This window comes from Conger conger, chromosome 18 (genome assembly GCF_963514075.1).
Source record: "Conger conger chromosome 18, fConCon1.1, whole genome shotgun sequence".
In the NCBI taxonomy this organism is placed as follows: domain Eukaryota; kingdom Metazoa; phylum Chordata; class Actinopteri; order Anguilliformes; family Congridae; genus Conger; species Conger conger.
The window spans coordinates 4,145,935-4,169,671 of NC_083777.1; the positions used below are offsets into that span (position 1 = coordinate 4,145,935).

General features: G+C 49.5%; 2 protein-coding genes across 6 annotated transcripts in view; one reads left to right on the forward strand and one right to left on the reverse strand.

Annotated features, from left to right (window-relative positions):
• slx4ip (SLX4 interacting protein) overlaps nt 1-11,477 on the forward strand; it is a 30,898-nt gene extending 19,421 nt beyond the window's left edge. For 3 of the 4 annotated variants that reach the window (XM_061227515.1, XM_061227514.1, XM_061227511.1), the window contains exons 5-8: nt 1,996-2,073; nt 2,639-2,727; nt 10,110-10,216; nt 10,307-11,477. In XM_061227515.1, the coding sequence (XP_061083499.1) occupies nt 1,996-2,073; nt 2,639-2,727; nt 10,110-10,216; nt 10,307-11,030 (998 nt within the window). In that variant the 3' untranslated portion in view covers nt 11,031-11,477. The remainder of the gene's footprint in view (nt 1-1,995; nt 2,074-2,638; nt 2,728-10,109; nt 10,217-10,306) is intronic. The other variant, XM_061227512.1, reaches the window with a different exon arrangement.
• A 3,849-nt stretch (nt 11,478-15,326) lies between these two features.
• Nucleotides 15,327-23,737, reverse strand: part of jag1b (jagged canonical Notch ligand 1b) — a 44,790-nt gene continuing 36,379 nt past the window's right edge. Inside the window, exons 20-26 of one of the 2 annotated variants that reach the window (XM_061227509.1) lie at nt 23,130-23,215; nt 21,617-21,730; nt 20,935-21,044; nt 20,495-20,734; nt 19,863-19,994; nt 19,125-19,275; nt 15,327-17,369 (exon numbers count right to left, since the gene is read on the reverse strand). In XM_061227509.1, coding sequence (XP_061083493.1) covers nt 16,903-17,369; nt 19,125-19,275; nt 19,863-19,994; nt 20,495-20,734; nt 20,935-21,044; nt 21,617-21,730; nt 23,130-23,215 — 1,300 coding nt within the window. In that variant the 3' untranslated portion in view covers nt 15,327-16,902. Of the gene's footprint in view, nt 17,370-19,124; nt 19,276-19,862; nt 19,995-20,494; nt 20,735-20,934; nt 21,048-21,616; nt 21,731-23,129; nt 23,216-23,737 lie in introns of both variants that reach the window. The other variant, XM_061227508.1, reaches the window with a different exon arrangement.

A 23,737-nucleotide genomic window follows, 5' to 3' on the forward strand; every position in this document is an offset into this window, starting at 1 on the left:
AGAGCGCTTCACTTTTCCCACATTTTGTTATGTTACAGCCTTATTCCAAAATGGAATAAATTCATTTTTTTCCTCAAAATTCTACACACAACACCCCATAATGACAACATGAAAGAAGTTTTTTTGACATTTTTGCAAATTTATTAAAAATAAAAAACTAAGAAATCACATGTACATAAGTATTCACAGCCTTTGCTCAATACTTTGTTGATGCACCTTTGGCAGCAATTACAGCCTCAAGTCTTGAATATGATGCCACAAGCTTGGCACACCTATCTTTGGGCAGTTTCGCCCATTCCTCTTTGCAGCACCTCTCAAGCTCCATCAGGTTGGATGGGGAGCGTCGGTGCACAGCCATTTTCAGATCTCTCCAGAGATGTTCAATCAGATTCAAGTCTGGGCTCTGGCTGGGCCACTCAAGGACATTCACAGAGCTGTCCTGAAGCCACTCCTTTGATATCTTGGCTGTGTGCTTAGGGTCGTTGTCCTGCTGAAAGATGAACCGTCGCCCCAGGTCAAGAGCGCTCTGGAGCAGGTTTTCATCCAGGATGTCTCTGCACATTGCTACATTCATCTTTCCCTCAATTCTGACTAGTCTCCCAGTTCCTGCCGCTGAAAAACATCCCCACAGCATGATGCTGCCACCACCATGCTTCACTGTAGGGATGGGATTGGCCAGGTGATGAGCGGTGCCTGGTTTCCTCCAAACATGACGCCTGGCATTCACACCAAAGAGTTCAATCTTTGTCTCATCAGACCAGAGAATTTTGTTTCTCATGGTCTGAGAGTCCTTCAGGCGGGCTGCCATGTGCCTTTTACTAAGGAGTGGCTTCCGTCTGGCCACTCTACCATACAGGCCTGATTGGTGGATTGCTGCAGAGGTGGTTGTCCTTCTGGAAGGTTCTCCTCTCTCCACAGAGGAACGCTGGAGCTCTGATAGAGTGACCATTGGGTTCTTGGTCACCTCCCTGACTAAGGCCCTTCTCCCCCGATTGCTCAGTTTAGACGGGCAGCCAGCTCTAGGAAGAGTCCTGGTGGTTCTGAACTTCTTCTATTTACGGATGATGGAGGCCAATGTGCTCATTGGGACCTTCAAAGCAGCAGAAATTTTTCTGTACCCTTTCTCAGATTTGTGCCTTGAGACAATCCTGTCTCGGAGGTCTACAGACAATTCCTTTGACTTCATGCTTGGTTTGTGCTCCGACATGCACTGTCAACTGTGGGACCTTATATAGACAGGTGTGTGCCTTTCCAAATCATGTCCAATGAACTGAATTTACCACAGGTGGATTCCAGTTAAGCTGTAGAAACATCTCAAGGTTGATCAGTGGAAACAGGATGCACCTGAGCTCATTTTGAGCTTCATGGCAAAGGCTGTGAATACTTATGTACATGTTATTTCTTAGTTTTTAATTTTTAATAAATTCGCAAAAAAAAAAAAAAAAACTGCTTTCATGTTGTCATTATTTGTTGTGTGTAGAATTTTGAGGAAAAAAAATGAATTTAATCAATTTTGGAATAAGGCTGTAACATAACAAAATGTGGAAAAAGTGAAGCGCTGTGAATACTTTCCGGATGCACTGTATGTATTTTAAAATGTTTAAAATGTAAGATGACAAGGTAGCAACAGAGTTTTGCGTCATTTGGAGGCTAGCCAGCTTTCACCGTTCACTCGTCACCTGGCTAGCAACCACATCAATTGCATTTGTGGCTAGTTACTGTAGCTAATCGGTTTAATTGGATTTCACTCAAAAAGTATTTGCTTTCATGGTCTGTATGTCTTCATGTCAAACAAGTTTTGTTAGCCCAGTGTCGGTAGTCTCCCAGCCTCAGGTAACCTTGCCGCAAAACTTTGAAACATGGTTTGGGCACTCAAAATGCAACTGGACACAACTCCCTTGATATCTGGAGTAGAGAAATAACATTGGTATCACCCCCGTGCTCTGTGCTGCAGTGGCAGGTGTTCAGTCCTTATCTCTGTGTTTTGATTGGCAGGGGAGCGTTTTCGCCTGGCGGCCTACTTCATGAAGCGCCACGTCAACCTGAGGTGCGTCGGCAGGCGGCAGCAGGGGGGTACGTGCCCAGCTACCGCCATGGCAACCGTGGGTCTCGCGCCTTCGCGCGCACGTCTAGAATTAATAAAGTCTTAACTGTGCCATAGTCTTAAACTCACAGCTAGTAACTAGGGGCAGCCTGTAGCCTAGTGACTGAGGTGCTTGACTGGGACCTGGAGGGTTGGTGGTTCATTGTAGCCCCAGTGTAGCCACAGTAAGATCAGTGCAGCTGTTGGACCCTTGAGCAAGACCCTTAACCCCACATTGCTCCAGGTAGGATTGGCCCCTGCTTAGTCTAATCAACTGTAAGTCGCTTTGGATAAAAGCGTCAGCTAAATAACTGTAATGTAATGTAGTATCAGTCTGTCCTAAAAAGCAGGCCTGGGAAAGCTTGGCTGAATGTGTGTTTATTCAGTTCTGTTCGGTTGAACATACGGTTAAACATTCACTGGCGAGGCGGGCTTGCTGATGTGCTGGATCTCGCGGTATGTCACGTTCGCGGCTGCAACGCTCCGCCGAGCGGAGCCGGAATGCGCCGCGGGCAGCGTGTGCGCGCGGTCGCCATGACGATGTTTCTCCCGCAGAGCTGCGTGTGTTTCCCGAGCGCGTCGTGGTGTGCGCCAGCGTTCCGGAGGACGCGGCGGAGCGTGGAGGGCCCGGGAACCTGACCGCGGTGAGGCCCGTTCGCTCCCCCCCCCCCTCCCGCCCCTCCCAGGCTCCCCTCCGAACCTGCCCCGTGTTACGGAGCGCCGCGGTGTCACCCTGCTCGGGTCTACACCCCGAGAGCGCTCACACGCGCTCTTCCTCTCTCCCTGCTTGTGTTTCGGACCAGAACCTGGGCTTTGAGGCAGGGCCGGCTGACTAAACCGTCTGTAGAGCAGGTTTTAAATACTGCTCAGACTTACAGTTTCTCTCTGTCTCCTGTGGGTCCGCTTTGCCTTGGGCCTATCCTCAGGACAGGCTCGGAGAAAATGGTAATAGGTGGTTATTTTTTATTTCATTTTTTATTTCATTTTTTATTTCATTTTTTATCCCTCTTCCCCCCCCCCACTTTTTACATGAATACTAATTTATACAAACATTTGACATACCTTTCTAACCAAATATTGTTTTATGTAAGTCAGTGTCATACATGCAATTTGAAAGTATGAAGTTGGTTCTGGCCTGTGTTTGGCTTCAGACAGCTCAAATCTCCCAGAGTGCACCTGGAGTGTAGAGCATCTTGTTGAGACACGGAGGTCCCACAGTCAGCACTGACTCATCTCCTGGCCCCTGCTGTGGTGTCGTGGAGCGGCGGTGTGCCGTGAAAAGTTCACGTCGTGTCGCTGATTTCCCAGCGGAGGTCCCGGCTGGGGATGTGGCTACCCCTGCAGTGGGTGGGGGGTGTTTAGGGTCTGCGGCGAGCCCTTTTCTGGCTTCGCTCCTGCGGTGGTTTTGTGAGGAAACAAAGATCCCAGATGGGGATTCTCTCATGGTGGTGGGGTCCATTGTGTCTTGTTCGCTCCAATTTGTTCGGAAGTTTGAGCCCCGACGGAAAAACCTGACCTGGTAACAGACGGGAATACCGCTGTCGCCGGGCGTCTACGAGCGGTCAGTAGGCCCGGGTCTGTGAGCGGTCAGTAGGCCCGGGTCTGTGAGCGGTCAGTAGGCCCGGGTCTGTGAGCGGTCAGTAGGCTGGGGTCTGTGAGCGGTCAGTAGGCCCGGGTCTGTGAGCGGTCAGTAGGCCAGGGTCTGTGAGCGGTCAGTAGGCCGGGGTCCACGAGCGGTCAGTAGGCTGGGGTCTGTGAGCGGTCAGTAGGCCCGGGTCTGTAAGCGGTCCGTAGGCTGGCGTCTACGAGCGGTCAGTAGGCTGGGGTCTGTGAGCGGTCAGTAGGCCCGGGTCTGTAAGCGGTCAGTAGGCCCGGGTCTGTGAGCGGTCAGTAGGCTGGGGTCTGCGAGCGGTCAGTAGGACGGGGTCTGTGAGCGGTCAGTAGGCCCGGGTCGGTGAGCAGTCAGTAGGCTGGGGTCTGTGAGCGGTCAGTAGGCTAGTAGGCTGGGGTCTGTGAGCGGTCAGTAGGACGGTTCTGTGAGTGTGCCTTCCGAGAGGTCAGAGGTCAGGGTTCTCAGAAAGCTCCCGTTGGCTTGCCTGTGATGTCTACTTCATGTAGACGGGGCAGACAGACATTAGTCAGAGCTCAGAGTGCGGTCCGCGTGGCGGGGGGTGTATATGAGGGATGTGGTCGTTTTTGTGTTGTTTAGAGAGCGGTGAAAACTGCCCACGGAGAGCGAGGGGACTAGCGAAAAACTCCAAAGACACAAACACAATTTAAATGTGGTGGAAAAAAGTAAGAAAGACAATACGAAAGGGCTGAACTGAAGTAATTGTTTCCAGTTCCAAAATGTGAACTTTTACTTTCATTGTTTAATCTCTGGCTGAAACAAACCACATCCAGCACGTCCATGAAGGAGGGTAAGGCCCCCTGTAGGATCAGGCCAGGCCTGTCTGTCGTGTTTTGAGACCAGTTTGAAACGCGGCCGGCTCCGCTGTGTGTGCTTGTGTGAGGGGATGTTAAGTTGTGACCCCTCTGTGCAAGGTTGGGGGCTCACAGTGGAGAGGTAAAGGTGATGGGGGGGTCAAAGGTCAAAGGGCCCAGGTAAAGGCTAATGGGTAGCCTAGCTTGCTTTTAGTAAGTGCTCTACATAAGCGTGTGCTCCGATCGCAATTGTTTTCAAATAATTTACGCTTTACTGAGCTCGTCTGGTGTACCTATGAAATGTTCTCAAAAAGTGAAAACCCCGCCTTCTGGTCACAATTACTCCAGACAGTTGCGTGCTCGACCCAGGTCTGGCTCTGAATCGCCTCGTTTGCTCTGGGGGTGCTCTCTCCACTTACTGGCCCTCACTCATTTATGCAAACTCTCTCTTCATTTCTCACCTCTACTGTCTGAAGGGGGAGGAATGTATATTATACAACGGATAGGTCCGGCCCAGGTTGCGTTCCAGCCGTGCCAATATCATCGGTATAGGCACGGCTAAATGGAATGTTCACACACATTTCACAAAATTACCGGTGAAGCAAATGATGACTCATAACGACACTATGAGTTATTTAAATAACTGCATGTTGTCTGGCAGTGTCCCGATAAACGTCTACAACAAAAACAAATGTGTGCCAGTGTCGTCTGGTGTAACGTAAACTAGCAAGCAACGTAAATGCTGTGGGGATACATTATTGCAATAGTGTTGCTTCGCTAAAGTTAGAGCAGGGATGATACATTATCTAACCTTAGTAGGCTACCGTTGCTTCGATAGTGGAGTGGGGGATACATTATTGCTAGCTAATGGTCGCAGTACCATTGCTTAGCAACAAATAAACTACTGTTCAACGGAAGAGTACATTTACCCAAAAACATAGTTCCATTAAAAATACATTAATTTCAAGTTTGTCTTGTCTTTCTTTAGTGAAATTTTGAAAGATAAAGCGTTATGGAACTCGAACCTGTGGTATATCGTGGATATTGGCACAGCTAGGGGATGTAACTCCGCTTTGCGTCGTGCCTAACCACCCTGCTAGCTGTGCCAATATCCACGATATAACATGGGCTCTCATTCCATAAGGCTTAAGTATTTGTTTGCAGGTATTAGAGAGCTTTACTATTATTATTATAATATGAATGATTATTATTATTGTTGTTGGGGCTTTCCCGGTCACGCCCGCGCTCTTCATTGTGTAGTGCAGAGGTAACGAGGACAGAGACGGGCGGCGCTCGTGACAGTTAGCGGCCAGGCTAATCGTATGCGAGCGTAAACAGCCGCGCTGCGTGCAGTTGTATATTTTCACGCTAGCTAACCTCTCTGGAGCTGCAGTGCGGAGCCTCGTCTGGGGACCGGGAGTTCAGCCAGTGCATTATCATTACCACTTCATCTGTCACTGCCGTATAATGCAGCGTATCAGAGCCAAAAGCAGTCATTGTCTTCTCCATATTCTCACATTTATGCGGCGAATATTATATTTGTGCTTTGATGTGGCTTGTGAAATTACAGTGTTTTGAGTGACTGTACTGCTTAGCAACAATTTGCCCAAGGCGTTTCCAGACAAAGCTCGTCTTTTGTTTGACTATTTTTTTTTTTTAACAAATAAATAAATTAAAACAACAGAAACTCTCGAAAACATTAGCTGAGACATCAGGAATTATTGGCAGTTCTGAGTTCCAATTAAGAACGATAAAAGCGTTTCTGAGTTCTGGCAGGTCCACTGTGGTATTCAGTGCCTTCTTGTTCTTACCTGTCTCTGTTTCTGTTGACAAGCTTTTTATGGAGGTCATGTATAGTGTGACCTGAACGACTAAAACGTGTTATTCATGTACCTCCAACTAAATCAAACCATAACAGACTATCTGTTATTTGGTATCTAGTATTTGAATTCTAGTTGACAATATTCGTGTCTGACCGTTTCTTTATAAGTCTTGTCTGGTGTTTATGCCAGTCAAAACTCTGGTCTGAGAGTTAAAAAGAATGTTCATAATTATGCAAACTGGATTTAAGTGTAATCCAATAACTGAGAAAAATGGGATTCATGTGTATTTCTGCTGTATACTGGCGAGTGGACTGGACCCTACTCTTGACACAAATACTCAAAAACTGTCCTCTACTTCCTTAGAATAATCATTTGGGGGTGTTTTGTATTTTTCTTCAATTATCTGGCATCTGCTGTATTTCAGATAAACCTGAATGGCTTAAGAAAATATCAAGCATAGATGAAAAGCAGATTGGCTTTCAAGATGGCCGCCAAATTCAGGAGCTTTCATCTTTTTTTAATGATTTTTTTTCTTGTGTGGAATTTGGAGTGAGGACTCGTCGTTTCACCCCGCAGTCGACCGGCTGAGCCGCTGGGTTCCTGTATCAAAGGAGAGCGCTCCGCACAGCTGCTTATCGGGCCGTGTGTCTCCAGTGTCTGGTGTCCTGAGTAGGCACTGCCGATTCTCAGTCAGGCTCACGGAGAGGAGCTGGATGCCATTTTGTGTGAGCAACTTATGGGCAACAGGCAAACTTACGGCCACCCGATCGGTTAGCAGGACCCCAGCAGGACCCCAGCTACGATCTATTGGAAAAGGGAGTCGCTCTTGTGCGATGACGGGGAAAACATGGTGTCAGGCCTTTGGTCCCTGTGTTCAACCAATGCACAGAGCTTTTACGGGACCAGCTACCGGCATACCTGCCCACTTTTTAAATCCGAATGGGATTTATAACGTGCATCTGGTTAATTTTTATATTTTTAATACCAGCAGCATATTTTGGGACAGGAAGTCATTTCCATGGTCAGCCACCATCCCACCTTTCTTTTTCTTAAAAAAAAGACCTGAGCTATGATGGATCGTCTCTATGGTTTTCTTTCTTTAGTGTCCCTAACAAGGTCACATCGGGTGCATGCATGTCACATGCGTGTCTTTCCTGAGGCTGTGAGCACATGCGTGTGGCAGCATGCTGGGATGAAGCGGCTCTTTAAACGGCTTTAAGCTTGTGAGGACGGCCGCAGGAGAAGGTCCCCTGTCCTCCAGTGTTGGGAGCCGTGCTCCACAAGCGCCCCCAGTCTTATTTACAGCCCTCTCTCTCTCCCTCAGCCTGTGTGGGTTTATTCCCGCCTCGGGGAGTTTACAGCATTCCGACTCCGGCGTTCCCACAGAGTTCCCAAAGCCTGAGTCATGCACCAACCCCCCCCCCCCCCCCCCTCAACCCTCCGCCCTCTCCTCCCGTCTTAATTATTCACTTTTCAAAATACACTCCTCTTCTTCTTCCAGGGTGCGGTGAGCCTCAGGTTCCCTGCCCTCGCCCCCCCGCTGCTCGCCTGACTCCGTCGGCGGGACGCGTTTTGCTCGTCGTCGTTATTTAGGCCGTTTCATCGAGTGTTTTCATGTCCGGGGTCGCGAGGGGCCGCAGAATCGGAACAAGGTTCCGCCCCCGTCTCGCTCACAGGCGGCCATTGTTCGGAGCGGGTCTCTTACGCCTCCCAGAAAGATCCCGGGCTCTCTTTTGGGAGGGGGCGAGACGGACCCCCGACCACACTCAAACCCAAGACAACAGGACCCCACACAGAAATGAGTGCGTTCTCACACACACAGACCAAACTTTCAAAGGCCTACCAGTGAAACAACTGGATTTTTTTTTTTTTTTTTGCCTTGTTTCCTCTTCGTTTGTTTCTCAAAACCGCATTTACGTCACCCAGGTACCACTCGCCACATGGGCTAACCTCTTTTGTTTTAAAATACCCCACATTTCTCTGAAAAAAGTTCTTGCAGTATAGTGTCAGGATTGTTGTAGTTACTTTGTTGTTTGGTTTGTTGTAAAGTGTATAGAGACAGGTTTGTTTTGGCTGTATTTTGGTGAAACCGTGCTCGTGAAATCACCTCTAAAACAGTTCTACATTAGCCTAGTAGCCCTAAGCATCCAGGTTCCTCCATCTTGTGAGCCTGTTAATGAACCACTGTGCCTCAGAAAGACCGCTGAACTTAATGGAGGTGATAAGTGATTTATCTACCGTCTCCGAAAACAGAATTAGCACCAAAATCCCCGCAAGGTTTTATGAAGCGCGTAGGTTTATTCAAGAGTTATTCATCTCTCAGCTCCTCCAGCTGCGGAGCTAGCCTCGCTCACATGCTAACGTGCTAACGTGCTCTCCGTCCCTGCCCTTAGCCTCAGCGCCTCCGCTGGAGCTGCAGGGGCCAGTCCCCATGTTCCCGTGGCCCCCAGGGCCTCAGCCCCACTGCTGGAGCTGCAGGGGCCAGTCCCCGTGTTCCCGTGGCCCCCAGGGCCTCCGCTCCACCGCTGGAGCTGCAGGGGCCAGTCCCCGTGTTCCCGTGGCCCCCAGGGCCTCAGCCCCACTGCTGGAGCTGCAGGGGCCAGTCCCCGTGTTCCCGTGGCCCCCAGGGCCTCCGCTCCACCGCTGGAGCTGCAGGGGCCAGTCCCCATGTTCCCGTGGCCCCCAGGGCCTCCGAACGGATGTGGCAGTGAGCAGTGTATTGGCCGATATCGTGATACTGGGCGGCACGGATGGTGCAGTGGGTAGCACTGACGCCTCACAGCAAGGAGGTCCTGGGTTCGAATCCCGGTCAGCTGTGGCCTCTCTGTGTGGAGTTTGCATGTTCTTCCTGTGTTTGCGTGGGTTTCCTCCAGGTACTCCGGTTTCCTCCCACGGTCCAAAGACATGCAGGTTAGGCTGATTGGAGAGTCTAAATTGCCCGTGGGTATGAGTGTGTGAGTGAATGGTGTGTGTGCCCTGTGATGGAGTGGCAACCTGTCCAGGGTGTACTCCTGCCTTTCGCCCCAATGTATGCTGGGACCCTGTTCAGGATAAGTGGGTTCAGATGGATGGGTCGTGATACTGTCTGGATGCGCTGTTGGGTCCCACAGTCACCGCCGTGGAACCGCTACAATGTCTCCAGTGTTTTTAGTCTTGGAATAAGACTTACGATTGTTTTTTTTTTTTTCTCTCAAGTAGAAAATATTAGCTTGTTTTAAGTTACTGTTTGCTTGACAACTGAAATGTTCTTATTCCATTGGCAAATCTTGAAATGAGTCAAACTGTATTACTTCACTTGCGATATTTTCGTCTTATTTAGCATAATTTAGCAATGTAAGTGCTAAAATACTTGGGATTGACTTATTTTTTCTTTTTGCAGTGTAAGCGTTTCCGCTCTCCTAACATGCCCTTTTCCCCACTCTAACAAGGGTAATAAGGTACATTGGACTAGCGCATGATGGTCACAAAAAGCTCTCTTTAACTTTCACTGCTTTGAAGTCTCCCCACTTGGCAATTTCACTTATGTGTGAAATGAATCTGTTATTCCATGGGTTCTGAGTGGCTTACATAATTTTGATGTTTTTTTTAAAATTTCATTTCTTTTTTGAAGTATTTTCCTTGATCTTGACTTGTCTCAATGTGCTGACATGATATTCCATGAATATATCATGCCACGTAGTGTTTGTGTTGACTTGTAGCTCAGGACTGACCTTATGGTTTTAACAGGAGGCCAAGTATAACAGGTTGTGCTTACACAGTTGTTATTTGTGTTTTTCGAGATGGAGCATGGCGGACAAAGCGAGTCGGAATATTTCTCCGGCCACCGTGAAACCGAAGACCCATTAAACAGCTCTGCAATAGCAAAGAGGAACACCCTTCAGAAGATGTGAGTGCCGTCAGGTTTTCCGTCAGGGATCGGGGAAAAGGGCCCGGTAAACAAACACCGACCGTTTCCCCTCAAACCCTTTTCCAACAGAGCCAAAAAAGCTGGAGCCCAGGCCCGTTCCAACCAGCGGGGGGGGGGCCTTTCCGCTCCCATGGAAACGGAGGCGGGGGGCGGAGTGGCGAGGGAGGAGGAGCTTGGGGTCGTGACCGAGGAGGCGGAAGAAGACGGAGGTGACGGAGCCCAGACCTCCACAGGGGCTCCGGCCCCAGAGGGGACGGCCCGGCGGATCGGGCCCCAGAGTGGGGCGCCCCGGGGTGAGGGGCCCCGGCCTCAGGAAGGAGGGGAGCGAGCCAAACGAGTGTGCTTCGGACAGGCTCCAGCGTCCTGCAGCGAGGTCGTAGCGGAAACGCGCCCGGCCAAGTCCTCATCGCAGACCGCCCAAACGTCTCCGCTGGCGCTCAGATCGCACCTCCCTCTGGGGCTCGATTCAGGGCCCTCTCCTCCTGCTCTGGGCCCCTCTCCTCCTGCTCTGGGGCACTCTCCTCCTGCTCTGGGCCCCTCCCCTCCTACTCTGGGCCCCTCTCCTCCTGCTCTGGGCCCCTCTCCTCCTGCTCCAGGAAAGGGGCCTAAAGGGCAGAAACCGGGGCCCAGGCCCCTCCTCCCGCAGAACCGGGCGCAGGCGAGCCGGGAGGGGCGGGCGGGGGGTGACGGGAACGCATCCTTCCAGCACAGCGAGGCAAAGCCCCCAGACGCACAGCAGGGTGGGGAGAACCGGCCCAGGAAGTCCAGGTTAAAGCGCGTTAGAAAAGCCTGAGGCCACAGACTGCTGAAGGCTATTTTATTTCATGGTAGTTTTCTTCCCTCAGTGACGCCTGGAGACTGTGAACAGCAGGTCGGCCAGCGGGTGCAGCTCAGCCAACCACAAGTCCATACTTCTTCGCAGGCAGTTAATTATTATTATTATCTGTAGCTACATATGTTACTGGCCGTAAGGTCTCTAGTTCTGAAACCCGCTGCCTTCCAGGCCTCACTGAGGGAAGGACAGTACCGTGGCTGATGCAGGAGACACGGCGTTGGATGCCTGAGAGATGTGACTGGTGATGTGTGTTTAGTCCACTTACATTCGCAAGTACACACGAGTCCGATATGCCCATGCACATTCAGCTATTTTTTTAAATTCATTTTATAAATTTGTAAATTGTCATAGTTTTCCACAATTACCTGTTTTCCCACCACACCAGAATAAAGCTCAAATTGAAAAGGGTTTTTGACAAACGTGGGGCGGAGGTCACTGACATGCATGCAGTTTTGAAGCATGGCAAGAGGTAGCCCCTATAGAGCTGACTCTATAGAGCTGCACCCACACACACAACAATAAATAAGATCCTCCTGTACAAATAAAGGCTGAATCAGGGAAGCACTTGCCAGAAGATTACTTTTTTCAACGAGCCATAAATATTTACCCTGCATTGCACTGGTTCTTTAACTTTGTAATATCTGGACCCGAATTAGAAATGTATTATCTTTTTTTGGACGCATCAAAACACATCCTAGCATAGCCTGGTGTACTACAAAATGATTCCAGGATCAACCTCATATACTCCTGAGACCCATTTTTGGTCCTGACCCAAAAAACTGCTGTATCGTATGCACACTGACCAAATTAAAACGTCAACAGGGTGTCACCAAAGCTCCTCCCTGGGGGAAAAATACCTCTTGTGTTAGTGAGAACTGACCTCCTGCCCTACAAAACTACAGGCAGGCGCTGGCTACTTTTAGCCAAGTGGTCCTTGTGATCCTAAAATGGTTGCACCATACTTGTCAACCGGAGGCCTCTGTTATCAACATGTAGTTGTTATCTGAAAACAGGCTGGCCGCCAGGTTATTGGAAACGTCAGTGGCGTTACAACACCCAAGGTGTCAAGATAGTGCCCACGGGACACTGATAATGTGCTACTGCCACTCTACTCTGAGCACAGACTCAGTCCTACAGCCTGTCAGAGCTGAGACCTCTGCAGCCAGCCTATCAGAGCTGAGTCCTCTGGAGCTCTACAGCCTATCAGAGCTGAGTCCTCTGGAGCTCTACAGCCTATTAGAGCTGAGTCCTCTGCATCCACAGCCTATCAGAGCTGAGTCCTCTGGAGCTCTACAGCCTATCAGAGCTGAGTCCTCTGGAGCTCAACAGCCTATCAGAGCTGAGTCCTCTGCAGCCACAGCCTATCAGAGCTGAGTCCTCTGCAGCCACAGCCTATCAGAGCTGAGTCCTCTGCAGCCACAGCCTATCAGAGCTGAGTCCTCTGCAGCCACAGCCTATCAGAGCTGAGTCCTCTGGAGCCACAGCCTATCAGAGCTGAGTCTTCTGGAGCTCTACAGCCTGTCAGAGCTGAGTCCTCTGGAGCTCTACAGCCTGTCAGAGCTGAGTCCGCTGGAGCTACGGCCTATCAGAGCTGAGTCCTCTGGAGCCACAGCCTATCAGAGCGGAGTCCTCTGCAGCTCTACAGCCTATCAGAGCCGAGTCCTCTGCAGCCACTGCCTATCAGAGCCGAGTCCTCTGCAGCCACAGCCTATCAGAGCTGAGTCCTCTGCAGCTCTAGAGCCTATCAGAGCTGAGTCCTCTGCAGCTCTACAGCCTATCAGAGCTGAGTCCTCTGCAGCTCTACAGCCTATCAGAGCTGAGTCCTCTGGAGCTCAACAGCCTATCAGAGCTGAGTCCTCTGCAGCTCTACAGCCTATCAGAGCTGAGTCCTCTGCAGCTCTACAGCCTATCAGAGCTGAGTCCTCTGCAGCTCTACAGCCTATCAGAGCTGAGTCCTCTGGAGCCACAGCCTATCAGAGCTGAGTCCTCTGGAGCTCTACAGCCTGTCAGAGCTGAGTCCTCTGCAGCCACAGCCTATCAGAGCTGAGTCGTCTGCAGCTCTACAGCCTATCAGAGCTGAGTCCTCTGGAGCCACAGCCCATCAGAGCTGAGTCCTCTGCAGCCACAGCCTATCAGAGCTGAGTCCTCTGGAGCCACAGCCTATCAGAGCTGAGTCCTCTGGAGCCACAGCCTATCAGAGCTGAGTCCTCTGGAGCTCTACAGCCTGTCAGAGCTGAGTCCGCTGGAGCTACGGCCTATCAGAGCTGAGTCCTCTGGAGCCACAGCCTATCAGAGCTGAGTCCTCTGCAGCTCTACAGCCTATCAGAGCCGAGTCCTCTGCAGCCACTGCCTATCAGAGCCGAGTCCTCTGCAGCCACAGCCTATCAGAGCTGAGTCCTCTGGAGCCACAGCCTATCAGAGCTGAGTCTTCTGGAGCTCTACAGCCTGTCAGAGCTGAGTCCGCTGGAGCTACGGCCTATCAGAGCTGAGTCCTCTGGAGCCACAGCCTATCAGAGTTGAGTCCTCTGCAGCTCTAGAGCCTATCAGAGCTGAGTCCTCTGCAGCTCTACAGCCTGTCAGAGCTGAGTCCTCTGGAGCTCTACAGCCTGTCAGAGCTGAGTCCTCTGCAGCTCTACAGCCTATCAGAGCTGAGTCCTCTGCAGCTCTACAGCCTGTCAGAGCTGAGTCCTCTGCAGGTCTAAGTGGTTGAGTTGGGTTACGAGGGTCAGTGCTGCACTGGCTCCCAATGGAACATCAGACATCTACAAGGCTACTGCTTGTCGCCGGCGAGTGACATGCCTGTCCTGCATGAGGTAGCCCTGCTTTCACATGGTGTTGTGATGTACTCGCTCTCGCCAACATGGTCGAACAAAACACAGAGTCCTCCGTGAACCATAAGAGCTGTCATTGGCTACAATAAAGTCATAAGTGAACCACAGCTACACATGTAAAACACACTCTTTGAAAAGACACCAAGGTAAGACATTCTTTGATAACTATAGTACTGCAGAATTATGTTTCCTGTATATTCTTTAACCCCAAAAATCCTTGCTCTAACAAGCTAGTCAATCGCTAGCCTAGAATGTAAACAATCCGACAGGAACTAACAGGCAGCTTAAACAATCAAACAATTTCTTTCAAATGTCCGACCATAAAGCCTGTGAACGTGAACGAGTCTGATGGCCGAGTTGCAACGTACTCCCAACTTAGAGGAAACTAGCCACTCAACATCACTCGGAAGCAGGGTAAGTGCATGGAGATCTGTGCTGTAGCTGCTGTGTGATGGTAAATGGTTGGCATCTAGCATCACACAGCTGTGTGAGGCGTACAGGCTGCCGCAGGCCCTAGTGGGGCAGGAGCCTCAGCCGCATCCCCGACCGCTACTTAGCAACCGTTGCCGTGTTTATTTGATCAAGGTCTCACCGCGAACGTGTTGAGGGCAGCTGCTCAGAACAGGTTATGTCAGGGCTAGCTGCCATGTAGTAGCAGCTGAGTCATAACCTCCACGTCGCGTTCTAGTTTCACTTGTGGATCCGAATAATATTTTGTAAACAAGGCCTTATTTTCAATCCCGTCTGAAGACCTGGGATTCCAGAAAGACATCACCTTGCAAATGAGAACTGCGGTATGGCACGGCACCATTTCAGGCTCGAGGCCAACGCCGCTAAACACTCTGGATCTGAGCACCACCCAGCTCAGGCTAGGTCTTAAAACAGCTGGTAGATGGTTGACCAGTTCAGACCAGCTCAAGCTATGTTTCGAAACAGCCGGTAGCTAAGACAATCTACCGGCACAAGTTGGTTGACCAGCTCATATCCAGTTAGACCTACTTTATGACCAGCTCATACCCAGCTATACCAGCTTGTGACCAGCTCAATTTTCAAGCTGGCAGAGCAGGATTTTAAAGCAGGGAACTGCACAGTGTTTCCGTGCTCGCGGTCCCCCTCTTGCAGGGTTTATTGGATTTGCTGAAACGAAGCTTGTTCTGTAAATACGCAGGGAGCCTCACGCTGTGTGTCTGTGGAGCCAGCAGACTGTTCCCACGCAGGTTACACAGAGCACTGCTCCCCTAAGCACTCTCACATGTTCACATCAACGTCTGCTGGACAAAGGAGTCTGGATCAAACAAAGTCACTTCTGTTTTCCTCTCCCGTCGGCCGTCCGTTTGCGGCTTCCTCCCCCACCCCACCCCAAAACCCAGACCACCTTCCATGAACAAATACACTTCAAACTCGCTTTGTGTCCTCTTTTCATACAAAATATTTAATAAATATGACTTTCCACAAAAAAAAAAAAAAAAAAACAATTAAAAAAAATTTTGCCAGGAACAACAACTCCAGAAAAGTTTCATTCTCAAGTTCATAACACTAAAGTCAAAAGTACATGAAATGTCTCCATGGTCTGAACGGTTATTTAAGTGAAAATAACATTCTTTTAAGAGCCCCTTAAAAGACATTGGGCAGCGGAAGCAAGGAGGTCTTAAGCAGGGCAGTGTGTTTTATTCTGGCTGTACAGTGTTGGCCCTCCTACTCTTCAAGTATTCATCGTCTAGCTTATTATATTACGCTAATGAAAGCAGAAGGCAATTACTAATTAAGTAATCTAAAAGTGGTGTGCTATACAAATGCTGTCATTTACTTTAAAAACTCTTTTTACACCTTTTTTAAAACAGGCAGTCATTAAGTTACAAAGGATTTTGTTCCCTTAAGTTCTTTTTTCTGTGGCAAGAAGTGTATGCCACTCCGTTTACTAACAACCAAGGCAGATTTTTCTATTTTTCAACCTGCCTTTAGGGCTTAATAAAGTCCTGGCAGAATAAGGTTTGCTGTGGTAACTTTCAAACACCTGACATCGTACAAACATTTTTTTTCCAGGCACGAAAGTGCCCGTCCTATAATTTATTTCTAGAACACTTCAAATTTTGGCATTTAAGAAACATGAAATGATATTTGCATCAATAGCAAATCTGTGAGCTTACGAAGCTATCAAAACCTTCAAATCTAGACAAATGCACATAAATAAAAAGGAATGGTATTTTAGGCTCTTGATTATTAAGTTAATAAATCAAATATACACAGTGATTAATTAAAAAATTTACATATCTACAGAAGGTTCTAAATTGACACTTAAATTCTTCATATTGGCAGCAACTGCTGACACTGACTCAACCCAACCCAAGAAAAAAAAAATCATAAAAAATAATAAATTAAATTTTTTGATGGTTGCTGTGGCATGGAGCTGCAAAGGCACTTTGAAACAGAACTAGCTGTACACTAACCATAAAAAAGGCTGCATATAAACTGAAAATAATAAACTATTAAAAAAAAGAAGAAAAATGCTTAAGACTACGCGCAGTATCTCCCTCCTCAGCTGATGTGTGGTGAGCATCCAAACAAAATGGCCGCCGCACGTCACCTCGATGGTTGCTACACGTTGGTGATGGCTGAGGTAATCTTCTCCCCTTCCACGGTAAGGTGCTTTCAGCTTTCCAAAGGTATCACATGAATGCGACCCATATTATAGTAACTTGGCAAAGCATGCGACTTTAAAGGGAGAGCTGAAAGGGCGCTTGTTCGTTCTCTTGGGAGCGTCAGCACCACGCAGGTCCCAAAGACAGACACCACACAGGTCCCGAAGACAGGGTGACTGATGCTAGTTTTGCATAGGTGTGAAACGCAGCGCTCAGTATTCCGGCCAACCACAGCAACGACCACCGCCAGTGTAAGCCAGCTTGTCAAAACTTTAAATTAACGAAAAAGGGATATAAGGCAAGTGAAAACCTTGGACGCGGAATATGACGGGACACAGGTGCGTTGGGGGGGGGGGGATGCTATACGATGTACTCCATCCGGTTTAAGCTCTGTGATGATTCCAGCTCTCTGTTGTCCTGTTTGTTCGTCCATTTCTGGTGTCTGGCCGGCGCGGCCTGTGCCGTTTTGTCCTCCCTGTCCACCAGGGCGTAGGCCGGCTGCTTGACAAACCGACCCTTCTGCAGGTGCCTCTCCACCTCGTCCTCCGCCTCGGAGTTGTGTGTCCTAATTTTGGCGATGATGGAGTTTTTGTCCTCGAAGTCCTTGGCGACGGCGGTGGCGTTGGCCGCGTGCTTCTCGATGGGGTTCTTGATCTGGTTGAGCTGCTCACGCACGTTGTTGGTGGTGCTGTCGTCCGTGGCGGTCGCCGCGGCGTTGCCGTGGCCGTTCTGTTTCTGCTTCCGCCGTACGCACCACAGGAGGGCGGAGCCAACCGCCAGGATCCAGAGGCCAATCAGCACGGAGCAGAGCAGGGGGACCAGGTAGTCTGCAGAGACGAGAGCCAATCAGAAATCAGCCGTACTGTCACAACAACCAATCGCATTTACCGTCACTGGATCCACCTCAGTGTTAAAGGGCACTGAGGAACAATCATCAGTCGACCCTGATGAAAAGAACAGGTCAAGCTAGGATTTTAAAAGGATGGTTGAACAGTTCAGCCCAGCTCCCAGCTCAACATGGTTTGACCAGCTCAGAAACAACAGTGTTTTTGTTTTTAACACCAGCTCAGACCAGTACTAGCTGGTTGATTAGCTCATACCCAGCTTCATGACCAGTTTGGTCATGCTGGTTGACCAGCTCATACTCAGCTAGACCAGCTTCATGACCAGCTTTTAAGATGGCATAGCTGGATTTTACAGCAGGGGAGCTTTAATCTGACACTGATTGTGGAGTGGAAAAAGTGATTAGCTGGACATACCAAACACTCACTAAGTCAGTGGTGTTTACATGGAAGACTGCAATCTGGTACAGTTTGTTCAGACACACATTTGTTTTTTTTCCCAGTGAGATATTCCCACGTGACTTTCATGCTTCTCACAGAGCAGAAATAGTTCAAGCTGTAAAGCAAGTTTTGTTTTTAAATTCTGGAGTGTAGCGGTTCACTCTTGCCAAGTTCCGAGTCTTAGCAAGTCCAAAAAAGATGATAGCAGTTTAGGCTTGAAAGCAGAGTGGAAAATGTGTTGAATGAGTATAAACTATAATTCAAAGTTGCAGATGTTGCCTGAGTAGCACATGCATCAGGAATGTATGTGGCTCGTGAAAACATCTCCTAGCGGATGTCTGAGTAGTGAGCGATGTGAAATCAGATAAAAAATGATCACATGACCCCACCCAAACACCCAATGGCAAGCACATGAACACATACAAACACATACGTGCATGTACATGCACACACACACACACACACACACACACACATACATACACGCACACACACACATGCGCATGCATTCACACGAACAGATACGCACACGTGCGCACACACACCTACAAACAGACAAGGGGCGGCCTGTAGCGTAGTGGTTAAGGTACATGACTGGGACCCGCAAAGTCGGTGGTTCGATCACCGGTGTAGCCACAATAAGATCCGCACAGCCGTTGGGCCCTTGAGCAAGGCCTTTAAGCCTGGATTGTCTCCTGCTTAGTCCAATCAGTGTACATCGCTCTGGATAAGAGTGTCTGCCAAATACCATTAATGTAATGTAATGTTATGTAACATGCACACACACATGCACACATACATACCCAATGCATGCATATAAACACACATACACACGCACATGCACACATACATACATATACACACGCATATAGACATGCACACACATACACACTCTGAGGTGTTGCGGCCTCTGAAGTGAATGGCAGTTACAGGCCTTTAGCATGAAGCTCACAGATGCTCTCGGCTGCTAAGCCAGTTTGCCTTCCACCCTGCCAACTGCCACGCCGTCAATACACCCAAGAGCCTTCGCGTAACAGGGAGTCATCCCTGCTGAAAAAAGAAGCTCAAGCTTGGTTTTGAAACAGCTGGTAGCCGGTTGACCAGTTCAGACCAGCTACCAGCTCAGACAAGCTACCAGCAATAGCAGGTTGACCAGCTCATACCCAGCTGGACCAGCTTCATGACCAGCTTGACCAGCTCAATCCATGTTCAGGCTGGTCAAGCTGGCATAGCTGGATTTTACAGCAGGGGTAACGATAGCACGAACACAAAAGTGAATAAATGGAGGAGTGTTCTCACCGGCTTTGCCTGGGTTTTGGCTGCGCTGGAGCCGGACTTCGGCGATGGCGGAGATGACCGTGCTGTTTCCGCTGCGCTTGCTGACCAGGCCCACCATCCTGTCCGCGATCTCCTTCACGGGGCTCCGTCCTAATATTTGCTCCTCGGTCCACTGAAATGAAAAAGTAGAGATATAATATAAAGTAACAAATATAAAATCCCAAAACCCCCCCCCCCCTCGGACAGTGTTTCTCTGGACCGTTTGTCTGTGTCTCCAGTGTGTACAATTTATGCTATGTGCTATTGGGTCTGTTAATACATCTGTTTGTCTTGGTTTTGTTTGGATGAATCTGGAAGTGGTGATGTCTGGATGAATCACTACGCATTGACTGACTGACAACTTTCTTTCTCGAGGACAATAAAGCTATCTATCTTTCAAAAAAAAAAGAAAAACTCTTTGAAACTTAATTTGAGCATTACATTACTGGGCTGCACCCAGTTCTGTGGTAACTCATGTTCATTATTCATCAATTTGGCTGTTGTCTTAGTCATACTATTAAAACCACTACAGGGGAAAAAAAAAACAAACAAAATGTACCGCAAGAGACTTTATAAAATCCATGCGTTCCCACAGAGGCTGCTCCGGGCCGCAGCCTGAACAGCCCAGCCAGAGGTGGATCTGGTTTGTGTTACGGCGAAGGAACGCCGCCCTTGTGATGTGTGTTCGGGGTGGAGCGAGGGCGCGGAACGTGTACGTACGACGGCCACGTGGATCTCATCGGGGGCAGTCAGCGAGGGGTCGCACGTCACGGACAGCGAGTGTTCGGCGGAGAGGTTCTTCTCCGCATACAGGCGTCTCAGCTCGCTGCACACGGACCCCACGGTCAGACCCTGTAATCACATGACACCGTAGGGAGGCTCTCATTGGTCAGGGCGGGGGTCGTCGTCGGGGCGACCAGCTGTCGCCTTTGATCTGCTCCAATAGGGAAGAGGCCACAAGCCTGTCCCGCGTCCAAGCGGCGGGGACTCGGCTCAAACAGACAAGTATGATTTATGGAAGGGGGACATTTTTAGCCACCCAGGGCTCAGTAATATGTTCAGCCTCACATTATTCTCATGCCTGGCTTTATAGCACTGGAATGCTTTTGTTTGGAGGAACACCCAAGGCTTGGTGAGAATATCGCCTGGGAGAGAGGGCTGGCTGGAGGGTTTTTCCCCCCTTTTTTTTTCCTTCTCTTTCTTTACAAGAAAGCAGAGAGGGTTGGGCTGGAGGCTTTAGGAGAGAAATTCAGACCTCAGCTCTAAGGCTGGGTCTTAAGTACCGTGAGCCTCCAGGGTGGGTGTGGCGCTGGCCCACTGTGCAGTGCTTTCTTTTGGGGGGGGTGACTCACCTGCGGCAGGGACTCCTTGTTGAAAGTGAAGGTGATGTTGGCGCAGTTGTGTTCGGTGAAGCTGGCGGTCAGGTGGCACCTGGGTGAGGGAGGGGGCGGGTTGGGGGGCCAGCACTCCCCCGCCCCGGGGCAGGGCCGGACGAAACAGCGCTCGTCTCTGAGGGGGAGGCAGGCCTGGCCCGCCGGGCACTCGCCCTGACCTTTCCCCTGAACGCGGCATGACCTAGGACCACACTGCATCTGCAAGAGCAGCACAGTGCAGGTGTACATTAGCACACACACGGGACACCCAACACAGATGTACATTAGCACACACACGGGACACCCAACACAGGTGTACATTAGCACACACACGGGACACCCAACACAGGTGTACATTAGCACACACACATGGAACACACTAGAATTCAGCGGGAGAAAAGATCGGCAGCCTCCGGTACCTTGGAGCAGGTCACCTTCCCGTTTTGGCACTGGCAGGTGTTGCAGTCTTCATCCCACCTGGTTCCCTCAGAGGCGACATGGCCATTGATGACACAGGGCATTCCAGTCGCTGCTAAACAAGACAGCGGTTTTTCCACAAGTTCTTCTAATTCTCCACAATAGTATAGGCACAGCAGGTGGTTAAAGTAATCACATTTCTTTAAATTAAACTGTAGCATCTGGTGTGCATTTCCTTGCTTCTTTTGTTGTTTGTTGTTTTTTTGTGCACTGTGGCATGTACCGTCACACACGTCTACCTTACTGGGAGAATTTAAAACTTGATGTTGAACGGTTATAAGACTGCAGACCACACAAAGGTTATGATCCTTTGCACTTCCGGGTCAACAGTCAACTGACCACGAGTTCAGTCAGGGGCCCAGAGGACCCCAAAAGCATGGCTTTTCGGTGGGATTAGACTCTGTGCCACAACCTCATGGGAGGTAATGCAGGATTCCCACGCCATAGCTACAGCTCCCAATCCTGATTGGCCACGTTAATGCCTGCAGGTTACAGATTATGGCTGCTGTGTGTAACCCCTGTGGCAGGCTTTGGGGGCCAAGGGAGTTAAATATCCCGTCCTGGGCAGGAAGTGATGTCGTAAACAGGAAGTCGTGGCAGATTGGACTACAGACAGGATCTCACCTTCCTGACACCGGAGGCCTGCCTTGCCAGGCGGGCACACGCAGCGGAATCCGTTGATCTCATCGATGCAGGTGGAGCCGACAGCACAGGGCGAGGACTGGCATTCATTGATGTCTGTGTCGACAAAACATTAGGTCATCAGTGACATTGCGGGGTTACTCCTTCATACAGGTTGAGATGAAAGCTGCTCTTACTAGGAAAGTGCCTTGAGGCCAGTTTATAGTCCGGTGACAGAGTGTTGTTGCAACCAAAGCTGGTTGTAGTGACATTTGGTTCATCCTCTGGGCGACTAGAGTGTTTTTTTTTGCTAAGGACAACTCTATCTGCTCTATGTCAAGCAACAATAAAACGTTCATGGACGTTCTGCGATTTCAGTCGAGCGACACCGAGTCGCTGGACTATAAACTGGCTTTAAGAGTCACTGCTGTGAGCACGGTTTGCAACGGACAGCAGATCCGGGCAGATGACGCCCGCCATTTCACGTTACAACTGAACAATGTCTGCACACACAACATCAAGCAAGAGTCCTCCTGAGAACTCGAGAATGTGCAAATCTGTGTCCTGCCTGAGCTTCTAGGATGCCAACTGCAGTCGCTGGGTTTATAGGTCACGCTCAAGGAAGGTTTCCAGCTGGTAAAACAAAGTTTAAAAAAAAAACCTTTCGGAGGCAATAATACTTTTCAACTGGCCGAGTCTGACACATGAATTAACCAGACAAAGAGGAAACCCTGTGGCCATCTGAAAGAGTTTAGAGAGGGACAAATCCCTTTAATCAGCACTGGCAACAATGAGCGATTAGCTCTCCAGCGAATTACGAACTCTCCTCTGGGGATCTGAACACCGAAAATACGAGCTGACATCCATCTCGTTGGCAGGAGGTCAAAAGCTTTTCTAATTGGATGGAGAGGGACCACCTATCCATCGCTGTCAGCATAGAGATCCAGGACCCCCAGACTTGCTGCTGGCTTCTGACGCAGTGCATTTTTAGAGGCCCACACGCATTAGCGTTCTCTTCCTGGTTTTAGCACGTAAAACAACCACAAAACGTTTGCAAAGAGCAGTGACGTAGGTTTTTTTGAAAAGTCCCTCCCCCTCCACCTCCAGTGGTCAGCTCTCTGAGTTAACATTTAGCAACATCATGCGATAATTATGCAAAAACATGGGACAGCTTGGAAAAATAGCAGTTAGGCCCTAATATATACATTATATTATAATGGCAATCCTCCCCTGGAGCAATGCAGGGTTAAGGGCCTTGCTCAAGGGCCCAACGGCTGTGTGGATCTTATTGTGGCTACACAGGGGATCGAACCATCGACCTTGCGGATCCCAGTCATGTACCTTAACCACTACGCTACAGGCCGCCCTGTGTATATACATACATACTTCCACCAAAATTGTTTTGCTTGAATTAGTTTGGCACACAAATGGAAAGCTGGAGGAGGTTAAGAAGAGCTCAAGAGCATGCGTGTGGGCCCTTAATGGGGTCCTGATTGCTGGGAGGGGGCGTACTCACTTATTCGGCAGTCGGGGCCGGCGAATCCAGGGGCACACTCACAGCGGTACCAGTTATCGCCGTCCACACATGTCCCACTGTTGTAGCTGCAGAGGACAGGGGCAGCACTGTTATCTCAAGGGTTCATCTACGGGTCATCCACTGCCTACTTTCTGACCACAATCAGCTCACTATCGGCTCAGTGACTAAACAATCACCGCCAGGCCATTATTCATGCGTGATGCTGCTGTGTCGAGTCATGCCTGCTGGAAGGAAACCGCTCAAGCTAGGTTTTGAAACGGCTGGTAGCTGGTTGACCAGCTCAGACCGGCCCCATACTCAACAGTATGGTTTGACCAGCTCAAGCTAAGTTTTAAAACAGCTGGTCGTCGGTAATGTCGAGCTGATCGTATCTGGATTTTACACCTGGGTGTGATGTACTGTATTTTACTACATCATGTGCTGTAAATGCAGTTAGATACAAAATGCCTTTATACCATATACTGTATATCTCAGTGACATTGTGTGGGGCTACATCTAAAGTATTCTAACTAACTTCATTGCGGTGGCCATGCATACAGAAATGCATGCCAAAAATGCGTCATCCTTGTCACACTAACCCTTTACAC